This window comes from Vanacampus margaritifer, chromosome 4, assembly GCF_051991255.1.
Source record: "Vanacampus margaritifer isolate UIUO_Vmar chromosome 4, RoL_Vmar_1.0, whole genome shotgun sequence".
NCBI classification, from domain to species: Eukaryota; Metazoa; Chordata; class Actinopteri; order Syngnathiformes; family Syngnathidae; genus Vanacampus; species Vanacampus margaritifer.
Window position 1 is genome coordinate 29,151,108 of NC_135435.1, and position 13,503 is coordinate 29,164,610.

The 13,503-nt window shown below is 38.9% G+C and overlaps 1 protein-coding gene across 1 annotated transcript in view; it reads right to left on the reverse strand.

The window, feature by feature from the left end:
- The window catches only part of itfg1 (integrin alpha FG-GAP repeat containing 1), a 93,342-nt gene that overhangs the window by 44,774 nt on the left and 35,065 nt on the right, over positions 1 to 13,503 (reverse strand). Inside the window, exon 10 of the mRNA XM_077564296.1 lies at positions 7,082 to 7,227. Within this exon, the coding sequence (XP_077420422.1) occupies positions 7,082 to 7,227 (146 nt within the window). The remainder of the gene's footprint in view (positions 1 to 7,081; positions 7,228 to 13,503) is intronic.

The window sequence follows — 13,503 nt, forward strand, 5'->3', positions numbered from 1 at the left end:
GATCTCCATCAGCGTGGATCAAAGTCATTTTTGAAACTCAGCTCAAATTGCCTTCGCTTCTCTCGACACAGCAATGCTGACATTGCTGTCAAGTAGCCTGCTTTCAATACATTTTTGTAGGATTTCAAAAAGAGAACAACGGGCTTTGTGAAAAAAATAGCCATTTTCCCCCATTGAATAAAATAAGAATTGGAGTTTTTTTTTTTTCAAAATATCCCAACCATTTATTTTTAAATGATCAAAGGTACAAGTACGTTTTGCTTGTAATTTGGCTTTTATTTGTACCATATGCTTAATTAAAAAAAAATAAAAAATTAACCAAGTATGCTCAGCAAAAAGGAACAAAATATTTTAATGAAATAATTTTAATTTAAGGTGCTAAAAGTAATCAATTAATCTATTTATGTGATGTAATTTAGTATTGATTTAGAGCCATCGTTAAACAAAATTGTCCAAATTGTCCGAGTTCAGCCTCTCAACAGTAATTAAACTGATCCTGTAGTCCTTCATTGAAAACATCACCCCCTCTCATGTGATATTGCATAATTGCTGCTTAGTTGTTTTAATCACTAAACAATACCAAATAAATAACAATACTGAAATTGGATAATAAACAGTAATTGAGAATTATTATTTTTTTAAAACAATTTAATGCAAAATAAAGTTTTTTATCAGATTTTTTGATTAATCAATATAATAATATTACTAATAACAATAAAAGAATAATGAATTAAATAATTAATTCTAAAAATGTACAGAACATCTCGTGACTTCAGCTAATTGTGCATCTTAAAACAAAATATAATATTCTAAACAATTTCAAATGGAACCTCTTCAAATCCCGTGAGAGACTTCAACTCGCACTAATAAACTGGCTTTTATGCGCTGTGCGTTACTAGTGATGACGGAGAATAAATGTCATTTCCTGGCTTCTCGCAGGTATCAGTCTACATCAATGATGAAAAAAAAATGGACAGCTGTGAGACTTGACTCCCAGGCCCCCTGCAGCAATTTCCCTCTGAAAGTTCGTAGTAGTTTTACTTAGTTTACTTGGCTTGATATAGTTTCTTGCGAGAGCTATAACTTCACACATCTTAAAGTTGTGTTCGAATTTTTACATTCATAGAGAAAACTGATTGGTCCTTGCAGTAGAAAATTAAGTAAATACTTTTTTTCCCACCTTCATGACACTGACATGATACATGTATACTTGGTGCACTGACACATATCTACTGTAAGTACACAGACTCTACAAGTCCCTCTGAGAGCCACGAAAGCGTAACGAGGAAGACATAATTAATTTTCAGTGTTAAATGGGTGAGTCGAAGAGGGAGCCATTATCTTTATCCTTTCCCCCCCGCAGAGTATCTATGACAGGAAAAAGTACAAAAATAAAATAATGTAGGAGATAATTGCTCTCCTGTGTGTTTATATACTTGCTCAGAGGGTACTTCAGCGAGGGTTGCTCCCCCTAATGCTCTCTGAGACATCCTCCGAGTATTCCAAATGTTACACAGACAATTTATGAATAGACACAATACTCACTCGAGGATTGCATGTGTAGTTAAAGAAACCATTGTGGATTTAAGCGTGTTAAGATCTTCTCAGGACCTCCACTCCTGTAGATGGCGGTAATGAGCATTCCTAACTGCCTCTCGTGAAATGCAAAGATGCCAGGAGTTCAGGGTGTCAATCACGCTCCTCTTTTGCATGTAATCTTTTCTGACCCGAATCATCCGCTGGGGTCTAAGTCCCATGACCTTTGTGGCATTTAATCAAGATGCCATATTGTCATGTGTGAACAAGAAGAAACAACATGATTGCTGCTCAGCATAATCTCCTATCTATAGGCAAACATGTCACTGCTAAAACAAACAGAACATTTCTACAGAAATGTTCTGTTTGACCATGAGGGTACCATGATGGCGGCTAGCATAGCCACGCTGATTAAGCGACATCAGGGTAACGATGGACATCCTTTTTTAATTCTATTCGTTCACAAACTAAATGGTTAACCCCAAATTAATTGAAATATTTAACTAAACAATTTAATTAATGAACGGACCAACTACATAATATAAAAGAAGCTTACAAAATTGATATACTTGTAAAAATGCTATCTACCTACTGACCTACCTGCATCTACGTATTGTATCTACCTACCTACCTACCTACCTACCTACCTACCTACCTACTAGGGGTGTGCCCCAAAAAATCGATTCTCATAAGAATCGCGATTCTCACTTAGTACGATTCAGAAAAATCCCAAAATCAATTTTATTTAAATTATTTTATACTGTCTTGCCTTTGTTTGTGTGTGCATTTATTGGGAGCGCTGTTGTACTCGATTTGGCCACTTAGGGGCAGTGTGGTTCCACGCGGTCTACATTTGTAGCCACATTAGAGAGGAAAAAGTCACAATCAAGTTATTCCAATAAAAAATGTTTTTTTGCAGCGTGGAGCCGTTCTTTTGAGTGATAAAAGTGCCATGAGTAGCTCACTAATTAGCGAGTCAGACTGGAGTAGATCATTACGATTCCTTGCACATCTATAAATTGAAGCAGAAATCATTGTTAATTAAATCATTTTGAATAAAAAATCATTCATAATTGAAAATCGATTCTGAATCGAATCGCAGACCCCGAAAAATAAGAATCGAATCGTGAGACATTCAAAGATTCCCACCCGTACTACCTACCTACCTACCTACCAATTAATTAATGGACTTTTGTTTTGTCATCTTCAATCACACAGCTGTTCAATTTTGATTACATCAGAACGGGGGCAAGACAACATTGATGACACGCGGAAACACCTGGGGAAAAAAACGTGGCAAGCCGCTCTCCACTGTTCCTCTTAATCCCAAATGATTAGCTTGTGCGCAGTCTGTGATCTTGTGCTGCAACAATGCTCAACACACACTCAAGGGATGAGACAGCGTCTGGAGGCGTCGTCTGTCCCGTGACCTGGATTTAATGTTTGCTGCTTTTAGGAGCTGCCGGTGGAAATGACACCCGGGCTCAAAAAAAAAGAAAAAAAAGAGGACGATGCTAACACAAACAGACTTGGATGACCGACACTGAAGTCAACATGGTTTCTCTCTAGATGTATTTTATTTAGTCAGAGCTGGATTGCACACAGACCATCTTGGCCCGTTTTCCTCCTGGCTCGCTGTCCTTCACTCTGAAACTTTTTGGGTACTCTTCCAGGGGAGACATCTGACCAAATAATTTGTTGTTGGAATTTTTTTTAATATGCATCAAAAATCAGCCTAAAAAGAGAGCCCTAATTAGATTGGACCCTATTTTATAGCAAAGAGTCTAGTTTGAGAACCACATGTGAAAGGTACCAATGTGCAATGGGGGATTGAAGCCAATTTACAAAATAGTAACAAAGGTCTAACAGGCCTTTCTGTGTAAGCGGCAATCAGGTTGTGAAGTTTAATACCCAAGACTTACTGGCCTGGCTCCTTTGTTTTGAAAGCAACTGTCATCTTCCATCCAATTATCTGAATGTGTTTTTTTCCTTCGATTTCTGTCCTGTGTAAGGTACCAATGCGAGATGTGGTTATGTTGACAACAATGCCATGCATCTTAATGATCAAAATACACAAAGCCAAATCAGCTGTGCAAATACATTAACTTGGGTTTGCTTCCAGGATTTCTGTTTGACAGGCATGACAGGCCAATGAATGCTAGTTCTACGTCAGATGTCCCAATTTGACCTGAGAGCCAGTGTGAAAGGGCTTTTATTTACCATAATTTCGGGGTAATGCTCATGTAGGATGCATTAGCCCGAATCAGCAAATCCACTGAATAAATATCTGCGTTGCTAATGAGTAAATGAGCTGAGTGAGGTAAACTGACTGGGGAAAATCAAATGGCAATTACTTAAGGGAGGTGTACAGAAATTAAAGGTAATTTACTACGTATGAAGTGATTCTTTATAAAGTTAAGAAGAGTCTTATGAACTGGCTGTTAAAACATTTGTTTATTCGATAGAAATATTCTATTTGGAGGAATTTTGATGCCTAAAAAACTCAAATGTATTAAATGTGGCTCACCAGAAACACAGAAGCCTCAGTTGATTTGGTTGTTTTGGTTTACTGACTTGAGTTAGTGGACTCACCGGAGACAGAGAAGACACAAGTTAGCAGAATCAACGGGACCACCCCAGACTTAAGTCGGTTTGGTTGAATCAGTTCAAGAACTCAAGTTAGCAAATTCACCAGAAACACTGAAGACATTTAATTCAGTTGTATCAGTTCTCTTACTCAAGCCAGTGGAGCTCCACCAGAAACACCTCAAAGTGTAGTGATTCTGACATACCGGCTCAGTTACTTGCGTTAGCATACTCACAGAAGACAGCGGACTCGGATGATTGGACAATATTGGTTCACTAACTTGACTTAACTTAGCCAACTCAATGGAGTTGGAACACTGCAAACTCAAATGAGTCGATATCGGTTCACTGACTGAAATGAGCGGGGCTCAGTCGATTCACTTTTATCAGTTTATTTATAATTAACTTTTGTTTTTTGTTACAGAACTCACGATGATTCCGTTGTATCGTTTAACTCAGAGGTCCCCAACCCTGGTCCACAGGGACCGGTATCCAGCCTGTTTTCCATGCCTCCCACAGCCAACACAGGTGATTCATATCATCAGCTAATCAGCAATCTCTGGAGAAGGCTGATAGCGATCTCCACCTGTGTTGGCTGTGGGAGGCATGGAAAACAGGCTGGATACCGGTCCCTGAGGACCAGGGTTGGGGACCTCTGGTTTAACTGACTCAAATTTGTGAACGCATAAAAAAAACACAGCAGACTCTAATGATTCAAATGTATTGGTTACCGACTCAAGTGATACAAGTAAACCGGACCACTTCAGAAAGAAAGTGTCTCTGAGTCACACAAGTCCATAACATGTATCTACTATACCACTACTACAATGCATAGTTTCAAACTCGTGTCAAGATGGTCATTTTGGTACTGGAAACTGTGGAAACCCAACTGGACTTTTGGTGAACAGTCATGATACTATCAAGCACACATGGAGATTTCCAGCATATCGCTCGTCCCCAAATGTGATCATTTAAAAAGCAGCCATTCCTTATGATGGCAAGCGCTTGTGAAAGCTGCTAAAAATAACCCAGCGGGAGGATGAAAAGGCTGAGGGAGCAAGAGAGCTTGGATTTAAGTGTTTGCTGTCTAAATATTTGCTTGGGAGGAAATCATAGATTGTGCGACAGGACACACTGATACAATCTCCAACATAAATTATGCTAGGGTTAGCTTTGGTGACTACCATCAGCACATTTATTGCGATATCCAAAGTGGTTAATGTCAGCATATAGTCCCAAAAGATTCATCGTCTTGAGTTTCTAAGGCTCTGCTCGGCTTTGAAATGTTTTCTGGCTCATTTCTTCCAAGCGTTTATTTCCATCTATGGACTTAAATCTTGGTGTGATTATCGAGTCCAACCTAGATTTCAAAAGTCACTTTAAACCTGTGACTAAGTCAGTTTTTTGTTTTTGTTTTAACCACCTGATGACCTTCTCTAGGATGAAAGATCTTCAGTCCTAACAAGATACAGGGTAATGCAGTAAAATGAGTTTGAAATTATGGTAAAGGTATATTTATGATTTAAACTGTTATTATGAAGGAGCAAAATTCATGGACCAAGACATTAAGTAATTCAATTAAAATTGCCATTTAAAGAGTTCTCTTGATCATGCTATTCACATTTTAAGACCAAGATGTCATATTGAGGTTAATCCTGAAATTTCTCCAGAAATTCCGACAACCCTCGCTTTATGCTAGCAGGGTATGTTTGCTGCTTGTGGCGGATTACGACGCCACGGGTTTACAAACGCGGAGGAAATGGAATAGGAAGCTCTAGCAGCTCGTGCGATTAGTGTTGGTGAGAGCGCAGTCATTTCTCCATGGCAGGGGTGTGGTGTCCTTCAAGGGTTAAGCTCGGTGGGATTTAGCCATGATTATATGTGGCTTTGCCCAGAATGTAGGGTTCAAATATGTGCGTGTGTATATGTCCGTTGAGGCTCTTACCGGCTATCCTGCAGTCTCTGACAATGGCCACAGCATGCGCGCATACATAAACGCGCACACACACACACATCAATCAGTATGCATCAATGGTCACAGTTCTGACCTCTTCAACTATCTTATCTTCATCTCTTAGAATAATCCATATAGGTCCTTCAATACACGCACGCACACACACACACACACACACACACACACACACACACACACACACACACACACACACACTGGTGTCTACCATGTGTACGTCTCGGCACATGGCGTAATGACTTTTAAAAGGGCTTTCTTATCAGCGGTCTGTCTGCATGCTGAAGATCACGCTCACCTTAGCTGCCTTCTTTCACTGGTGCAGGGCCGTGCTCAGACTGACTGAATTATTGTTGATACGTCGCTACTTATGTCCATGAAATGCATCAGGAAAAGAGTGAGTGGGGTGCGGGTGGTTGCACTTAATTTGTGGAGAATATGCAAGTGCCACACTACCTATAAATTGCAATGGAAAAGCAATTAGAAAAAAAAAATTTATAAATGACAACTTTTATTAAAATGAAAAAGATAGAAAACATAAAAAAACAAAAAATATAGATGAGAGAATTGTGTTGATTCCAAAAACAAAAACATTAATCAAAAAATAAATTAAAAATGTCTACGCTGTAGCACTAATTGTTATTATAGTAAGGATAAAAAAGAAAAATACTCAATTTAATAAAAAAAATTTTTGATCTGCGTTGTGTTTATAGTCTGAACTTTCAAAGTGTTGCTAAAATATGTAGTGCCCGTGACAATAAAATATGCCACCTCTGAATTGGGATGCCATTAGGTGTACTAAACGTTGTGGCTAAGGTCATGCTACATCTACAGGAACACAGATGACACGATTATCTGCAAATGTGCCAAATCTCAATGTAATCCTATTACTGGACATATTTGTCAAGAGAAGCTGTGTATTATGGTTCATGAAGAATAATGATACATCAAGCGATGTTATCCGGTGGTGCATTTTCAAAGCAGCCCTACCTGCCGCTGGTGTTGCGGAGGACCACCAGGGCGTCGGGGAAGCCGTCCAGGTTGTAGTCCCCCAGGTGCAAAGGCTGGCTGGGCTTCCCAGGCACAAAGCTCCACACCGTCCCCCTCTGTTCGAAGTCGGACAACACGGGGACCCACTTTTTGAAAGAAAACAAACAAAAAAATACAGTTAGCAATACAATACATAGTAATAAGTTTAAAAATATATATATCACACTGTGTTCAGGCATTTTGAGGCCCTGAAAGTGACAATTGATCACTTTGAGAATATTAAATGGCCAGCAGTAATGAAATAGGTTTGCTTGTATAGTGAGCCTTTAAATTAGCATAAAAAAAAAGAAGTGTTTCTCATAACCAACATGATGTCTACTCTATTTTGTGTCAAGGACAATTTTTCTTTTCTCAAGAACTGCAAGTACTTGATGGCAAATCTTCAAAAAATATTCTCAAAATGCCATGCTTTACTAAACATCATAAAGGTGGAGGCAAAAAATATTCTCAAAATGCCATGCTTTACTAAACATCATAAAGGTGGAGGCAAAAAAGCTTTGCAATTCATAGTCACTCATCTGTCTGGGGCTTATTTGGGCAAATTTCCCATTCGGAGTTTGCCAAAGTCCTGGAATTTTCCCTAAATGGCTGCTTTAAATAAAAATGGCCAAACTTGTGATTCAATTTAAAATATGAATCCTCTAGACCTTTTCAATTTCATGTAGATTACTGATAATTTGTGTCAGGGTTAATTTTATTTCAAGAATAGGTCTCCTTTCAGAGAAATGATTAAGAAACCATGAAGCCATACTCCGCCCGCATTAGAAAAGCTTCACAATCTGGCATCACCCATCTGTTTAGGATACATTCTAGGGTCTCATTTGAGCAAATTCCCTCATCGGAGTAAGTAAGAAGTCTGGAATTTGCCGAAAACGCCTGCTTCCAACCAACATGGTCCACTTCCTGTTTAATTTTGGGCATGACTCCATCAATCTTTTTTGCACACCCTCTTTTGATAGATCTGCCCATTGAAAACTGGTTGTGAGGGCATTTTTCAAACTCTCCAAGGAGAACCAGTGAGTCTTTTTTGTTGCGGACAGTAATATAGTCAACAAGGTGCTCCAGTTCTGCATTACAGAATCTGACTGATGGCATTAGTGGGTACAGTAAAAGTAACACCTCTGTGGTACCATTACCACACCTCTCGCTTCCTATGATTTCCGTTTCACCGAGCACAAGGGAAGCTGCCGTCTTTCTCCTTCAGGCTAACGGAAATACATTTGAAAAGTACGTGAAGCCATTTCAAGCAGCGGATGAAAGTTTCACGTTAATAGCGCTCTCAGCAAGTGACGAACTGTCGTGGCGAGTGTTACAATTAGCCGATGGCTGACAGATTGAACAGGATTCATGCTGGTACGGGGAAAGGGAAACTATAAAAGAAGCGTCCCTTGTTATCCCCCTAACACCACTGCAAGACCACATTTATAGCCCAGTATTGTTCTGCAGAGGCTTCCAGTTCAGCTTCAACTAACAATTATTCTAATAATAGATTATTTCTTTGACTAATGGATGAATCCGATTAAGAAAAAAACTTTTGAAGTTCCATCCCTGTTTTCAAAATAGGATATTATTTCGAAATTGACAGTGCAAAAAATGCTAATTGTGTCAGTCACTGGCCCATAATATGTCAGAAAAAAGGCTACATTTTTGATCATTCTTTTTCAAAGTAAATGCAAATGTCTTCTTTCAATTAAACACAAAGACAATCAGTCTACTTTTATGGATGATGACAGAAATGAGGATATTTACTGTTGAGGTGAACGCACACGACTTGCCGTCCAAAACAACGGCGCACTTATATGATGATCACCGATAAATCCAACACTCAATGTTGAGCTCTCTAGATTTAGCACGTATTTAATGAGACTTAAAGCGACAATGATCTGTGTGTGTATGTGTGTGCCCTAGCAGATGCCGGTAGATATAAACTATTCATGGATGTTAAACAGAGAGCAGGTGCGGTGGGATCCACTGCAGAGATGCTCACCTTTAAGTGCAGCCAATAACGCTAACTAGCAGCAGAATGTCTGAGGACCGCAGACTGATTAGCGATTACGTTAACAGCTGCTAACATCTATAAAGAAGACATGTAAATCATACTGATGTCGCCGGCAATTCCCTCCAAAAAAGATAAAAGGCTAGAAAACCAGTCTGACACATTTAAGGAGGCGTCATCCTAATGAACACATTTTGAGTTTACCCTTGAGGGACTTTAACCATCTTTGATATCAACTCAATCGAGGCAAAACACTTCTATAAAGTACTGGGACTCAAAATATCTAATAGGGGTAGGATGAGGGGTAAAGGTTAGATTTATGTTAGGGTTTAGAGTTTTGGACAAGGTTTAGGTTTATGGTCAATTGCCCTTGGTTCCGCCCTGTGCAGTCGCTTTTCCATTATACTTTTGAGGCCGGGTGATTACAGTGGAACTTTTCCTCAAAACCAGAAAGTCATAAAAATATTGTACTGTATATACAGTACACACAAATTGTGTTTTATAACAATACCCAAAGGATTAGTCAACCACCCAAATATTTTACGACAATAATATGTTATTCTGTTTAATATTGTGTTAGTGAAATATGAGTTAAGCAGCCAAATCCAGCCCTTGACTGAAGATGACATCAACGTTGCTCAGGTCTCAGGTAACAACCAATCACAGTGCAGCTTCAGAAAACTGGTGAGCTGTGATTGGTCGTTGTCTGAGCCCTAAGCAACATTGATGTCATCTTCAGTCGACAGCAAGTGGCAAAATGGCCGCCCCCTGAGATGGATAAAAACAGCTGAATTTTGTTTCATAACTCATATTCCACAATTGTAGTATTAATCAGAATGTCATGTTTAGACTAGTGAGGTCACATTTAACATATTATGTTATGTTATGTGAAGAAATGTTTATGGTTGACTTCCACTTTAACAATAGTTACGATTCATATGTACCTGTGGGTGATACATTTTAACTCTTCAACCTCCAAATAAAGGCAATAAGAAACCCAGAACCTGGCTTGTGTTTTTCTGAAGTTAAAACTGAACTCGCAGCTTTAAAGTGTTTCCGGCTCGCTCATTAAACGATTGTCCACTGATGGCTTACATTGAGCTCTAAGAGGATGACTCGCGGCACCTTACAGCTGCAAATATTTTCGCTGCGTTTAATACTCATGCCCTGGAGTGCTTGAAATGAACATGGTGGCGATGCCAGGCGGGGAGGTCTGTTAGCACAACGTTAGGCAGTCCACCTGGGTACATTTACAAACAGATGTTGGAAGAATTAAGTTAACTTTGAGGCTACAAGTTGAAGTTTATGCTGTGTCTCAAAGCGGCACTCTCAGTAAAACTTTATACAGAGTTCCATGAAATGGCATCAACGTGCCTCTTTAAGTTGCATTTAAGGGGTTACTGAATGTGAATGCGAAATGGGTTTCAGGATTATTTTATGCAGTAAAGACAAAAACAAAAAAGAAGAATAGCTGCCTAGGACACCTTGTGGGACACCATGTGGGATGCCACAGTGGCGGGGGATAAAACTCAGCAAAAAAAATCAACTTTTCTCTTCATAGATTTTTTGGACCGTTTAGTCATTTTGGTTGGCATAACATAGAAAAGAGAACCGAGGCTAAGAGAGATCCTTGGTAGATGAAAAAAAACTCTTGCAAACACCTTCTACTTTTCACTTAAGATTTGGATAAAAAAAACAATTTTTTTTTTGATCCATATATACAGTACCAGTGTATGTAGTAATTATCCTTGGATAAAAGTGAGATTGTTGTTATTATCATTCTTTACTTTATTGCCTGAACACATGAGGCGGACAAATGATGGCCTGAATTGAGGCAGAAAATATCACAAAGTAAAAAGATCTCTTTGGTCCTTGTGTATTATCGCTCATCTATTTTGCACTGTTATCCGATTAGCGTAGTCACACCCAAAACCCAATGGATGGAAAATGAATCCAATCTGACAGCCGACCCTGACGCAGCTATTCCTATTAAAACAGCATGATGTTAAGGCGAAAGAAGTGGCTGTATGTCTGCCAGTGTTTGAACATGTCAGTGTTAAAATCCAAATGACCCAGTTAATGGAGATGAAGACACTGATGGAATTTGCTCTGGCAAAGTAATTCCATGCCTTTAATGCAATGGTTTTCAAACTAGGGTTTTTTGGGTGGCCGCAAAATAATTTGCCATAGATAAAAAAGTGCATAGACCTATCTAAATAATGTATGATAGGTGTGCTTAAAAAAATATACTGCACCAATTACTCCTCCTAACCATTGATTTGGGCCAATTAAGCGTTGATAGTTGTTATCATGCACTTAAAATCTGACATCCGTGCATGCATGCAGAAATTCTAGCTCTCACATTTTTTTCTCATTTAGAGTTGTACAGGTGAGAAAAGGCAACCTTGGTAAAATATTTTTTACTGACTGACTGTTATTGTATCCCACCGGTGTACTTTCTTGCAACATGGAAAAAAATAATAAAAATAATCCTGCTCATATTGTCTGTTTCTTAGCGGAAACTAAACTCGCCAGACAATTTTTCATAATGTCACTGGAATGGACTAAAAATTGGCAAAATAAACCGTTAATCGTTAATTACTGTGTTTTTGTTCATAATCCATGATGTTACTGGAAGCAGCGCACTAGTGGCAATGTATAAAAGTGAATTTATTTCTATTTAATTTGGTTATGTTCTATCAAACAGGTCAAGAATCTTTATGTGTAAAGTTAAAAGAATTATTCCTATGTCGTTTACTTGAAGGTGTTAATTATGAGAGGGTCCTTGCAAAAACATCTCGAGAACCTTGGAATAACTGTTGGGAGTGGGAGTGGGCTTTTTCTTCCAATACACTTTTTTTTTTTTTAAGCAAAGAACCGAAAAACACTTGGGCTACATATGTTTTGCATTGCATGGAACATCAAGATTCAAATCCGAATGTGGCAAGCAAACACACAAACAAAAAGGCTGGTGGACTCCCGTCGACTTGTCGGAGAGCGGCTGTCGCTTCATTAGGCCAAGAAATTAAAACGCGGGTGGCAGCGCTGGAGTTTCAGGGTTAACGCTGGGGAGCTGGTGTAAGATAGACAGACAAGGCAATTGAATTACTTTTAAAAGCAGCTGTGTGACCAAGTAATGGCTTTTTCTGATGCTGCAGAAATAACGACAAGGGAAATGTTCATCGCACCAGGAGCATTACGGAGATGGGCGAGTGAATGGGAAAGGGTTGGATAATAGCACAACATTTCGTTCTAAATGACAATTTAGACTAATGCGTGTGATCAGTGATATGTCTCAATTCAGAGGCTGGAGAAGGATGATGTTAACTCTTTGACTGCCAAAAACGTTAAATAACGTTTAGTAAAATCCTATGGAGGAGTGCCAAAGACGTTTTTTTTCAAAACAGAGGTGAAACTAGCCATTTTCTATTGTTGATTACTGAAAAACGGAATAAGGTAGAAACTAACTTTTTTTTCTGATGAAAGATGAGAGTCCAATCTTTCATTTGGATGTATGTGTGTTTCCATAGTCCAAACACATAATTTTCTGTGGACCTTGAAAGATCAGTCAAAAATGCTTAAATCGGCTGGCACCCACGGCATCCCTTTTCTGGAAACGTCTGGCAGTCAAAGAGTTAAAAGAAAATTAATAATATTCCAAAGGAAAATACTTTGCAGAATAACACATTTTTTACAAGATAACATACAGTAGGTGTTGCTTTCAGAGAAAGCTTCTGCACTCACATTGGAGCATCCTGGCGGATTGCCAAGTTTGATCCGACTGCACCCCCCACCCCCCCGGAAACAAAAGATTTTCTCAAAAACAGAAGAAATGGATCACTGTCTTGTAAATAATGCCAAATGTAAGCAGGCATGTCGTGTAGTTAAAAATTTGATACATTTAAGCCAAGCAAGCCCTAAATTGAATAAATTTTGACTTGAGACAAGTCATGGGACTTGACATAAGTCCCCTACCTCTTCATTCTCCCGCAGCGGGCCAAGCTGACGGTATCGTGATAAGGAAAAGGATACTCGGCTGTCCTCAATTCCCTTATTAAAATATAGCGAGATTTATTTGAAATGGGATGAATCGAGAAAAAAAACGGGGACGCGAATCCCCTAAATGCAGAAAAAGAAATGCAAATGTAGAGGAAGTGGTTGAAATGCAAATCACGGGTAACTTTCAAGGCAGGCCCAAGAGTCAATGTTTGACTTTGAGTGAGCATGTCATTGATCTCTCACCACGTCAGAAGTGTTTTCCATGACTTCGCTTTTTCCCCCCTCCATTCGTCATATTTGTCAATCTGAAGTTTTTTTTTTTTTTAAACGTTAGCTTAACTACATACAATCTGTTGTAAACTTATTA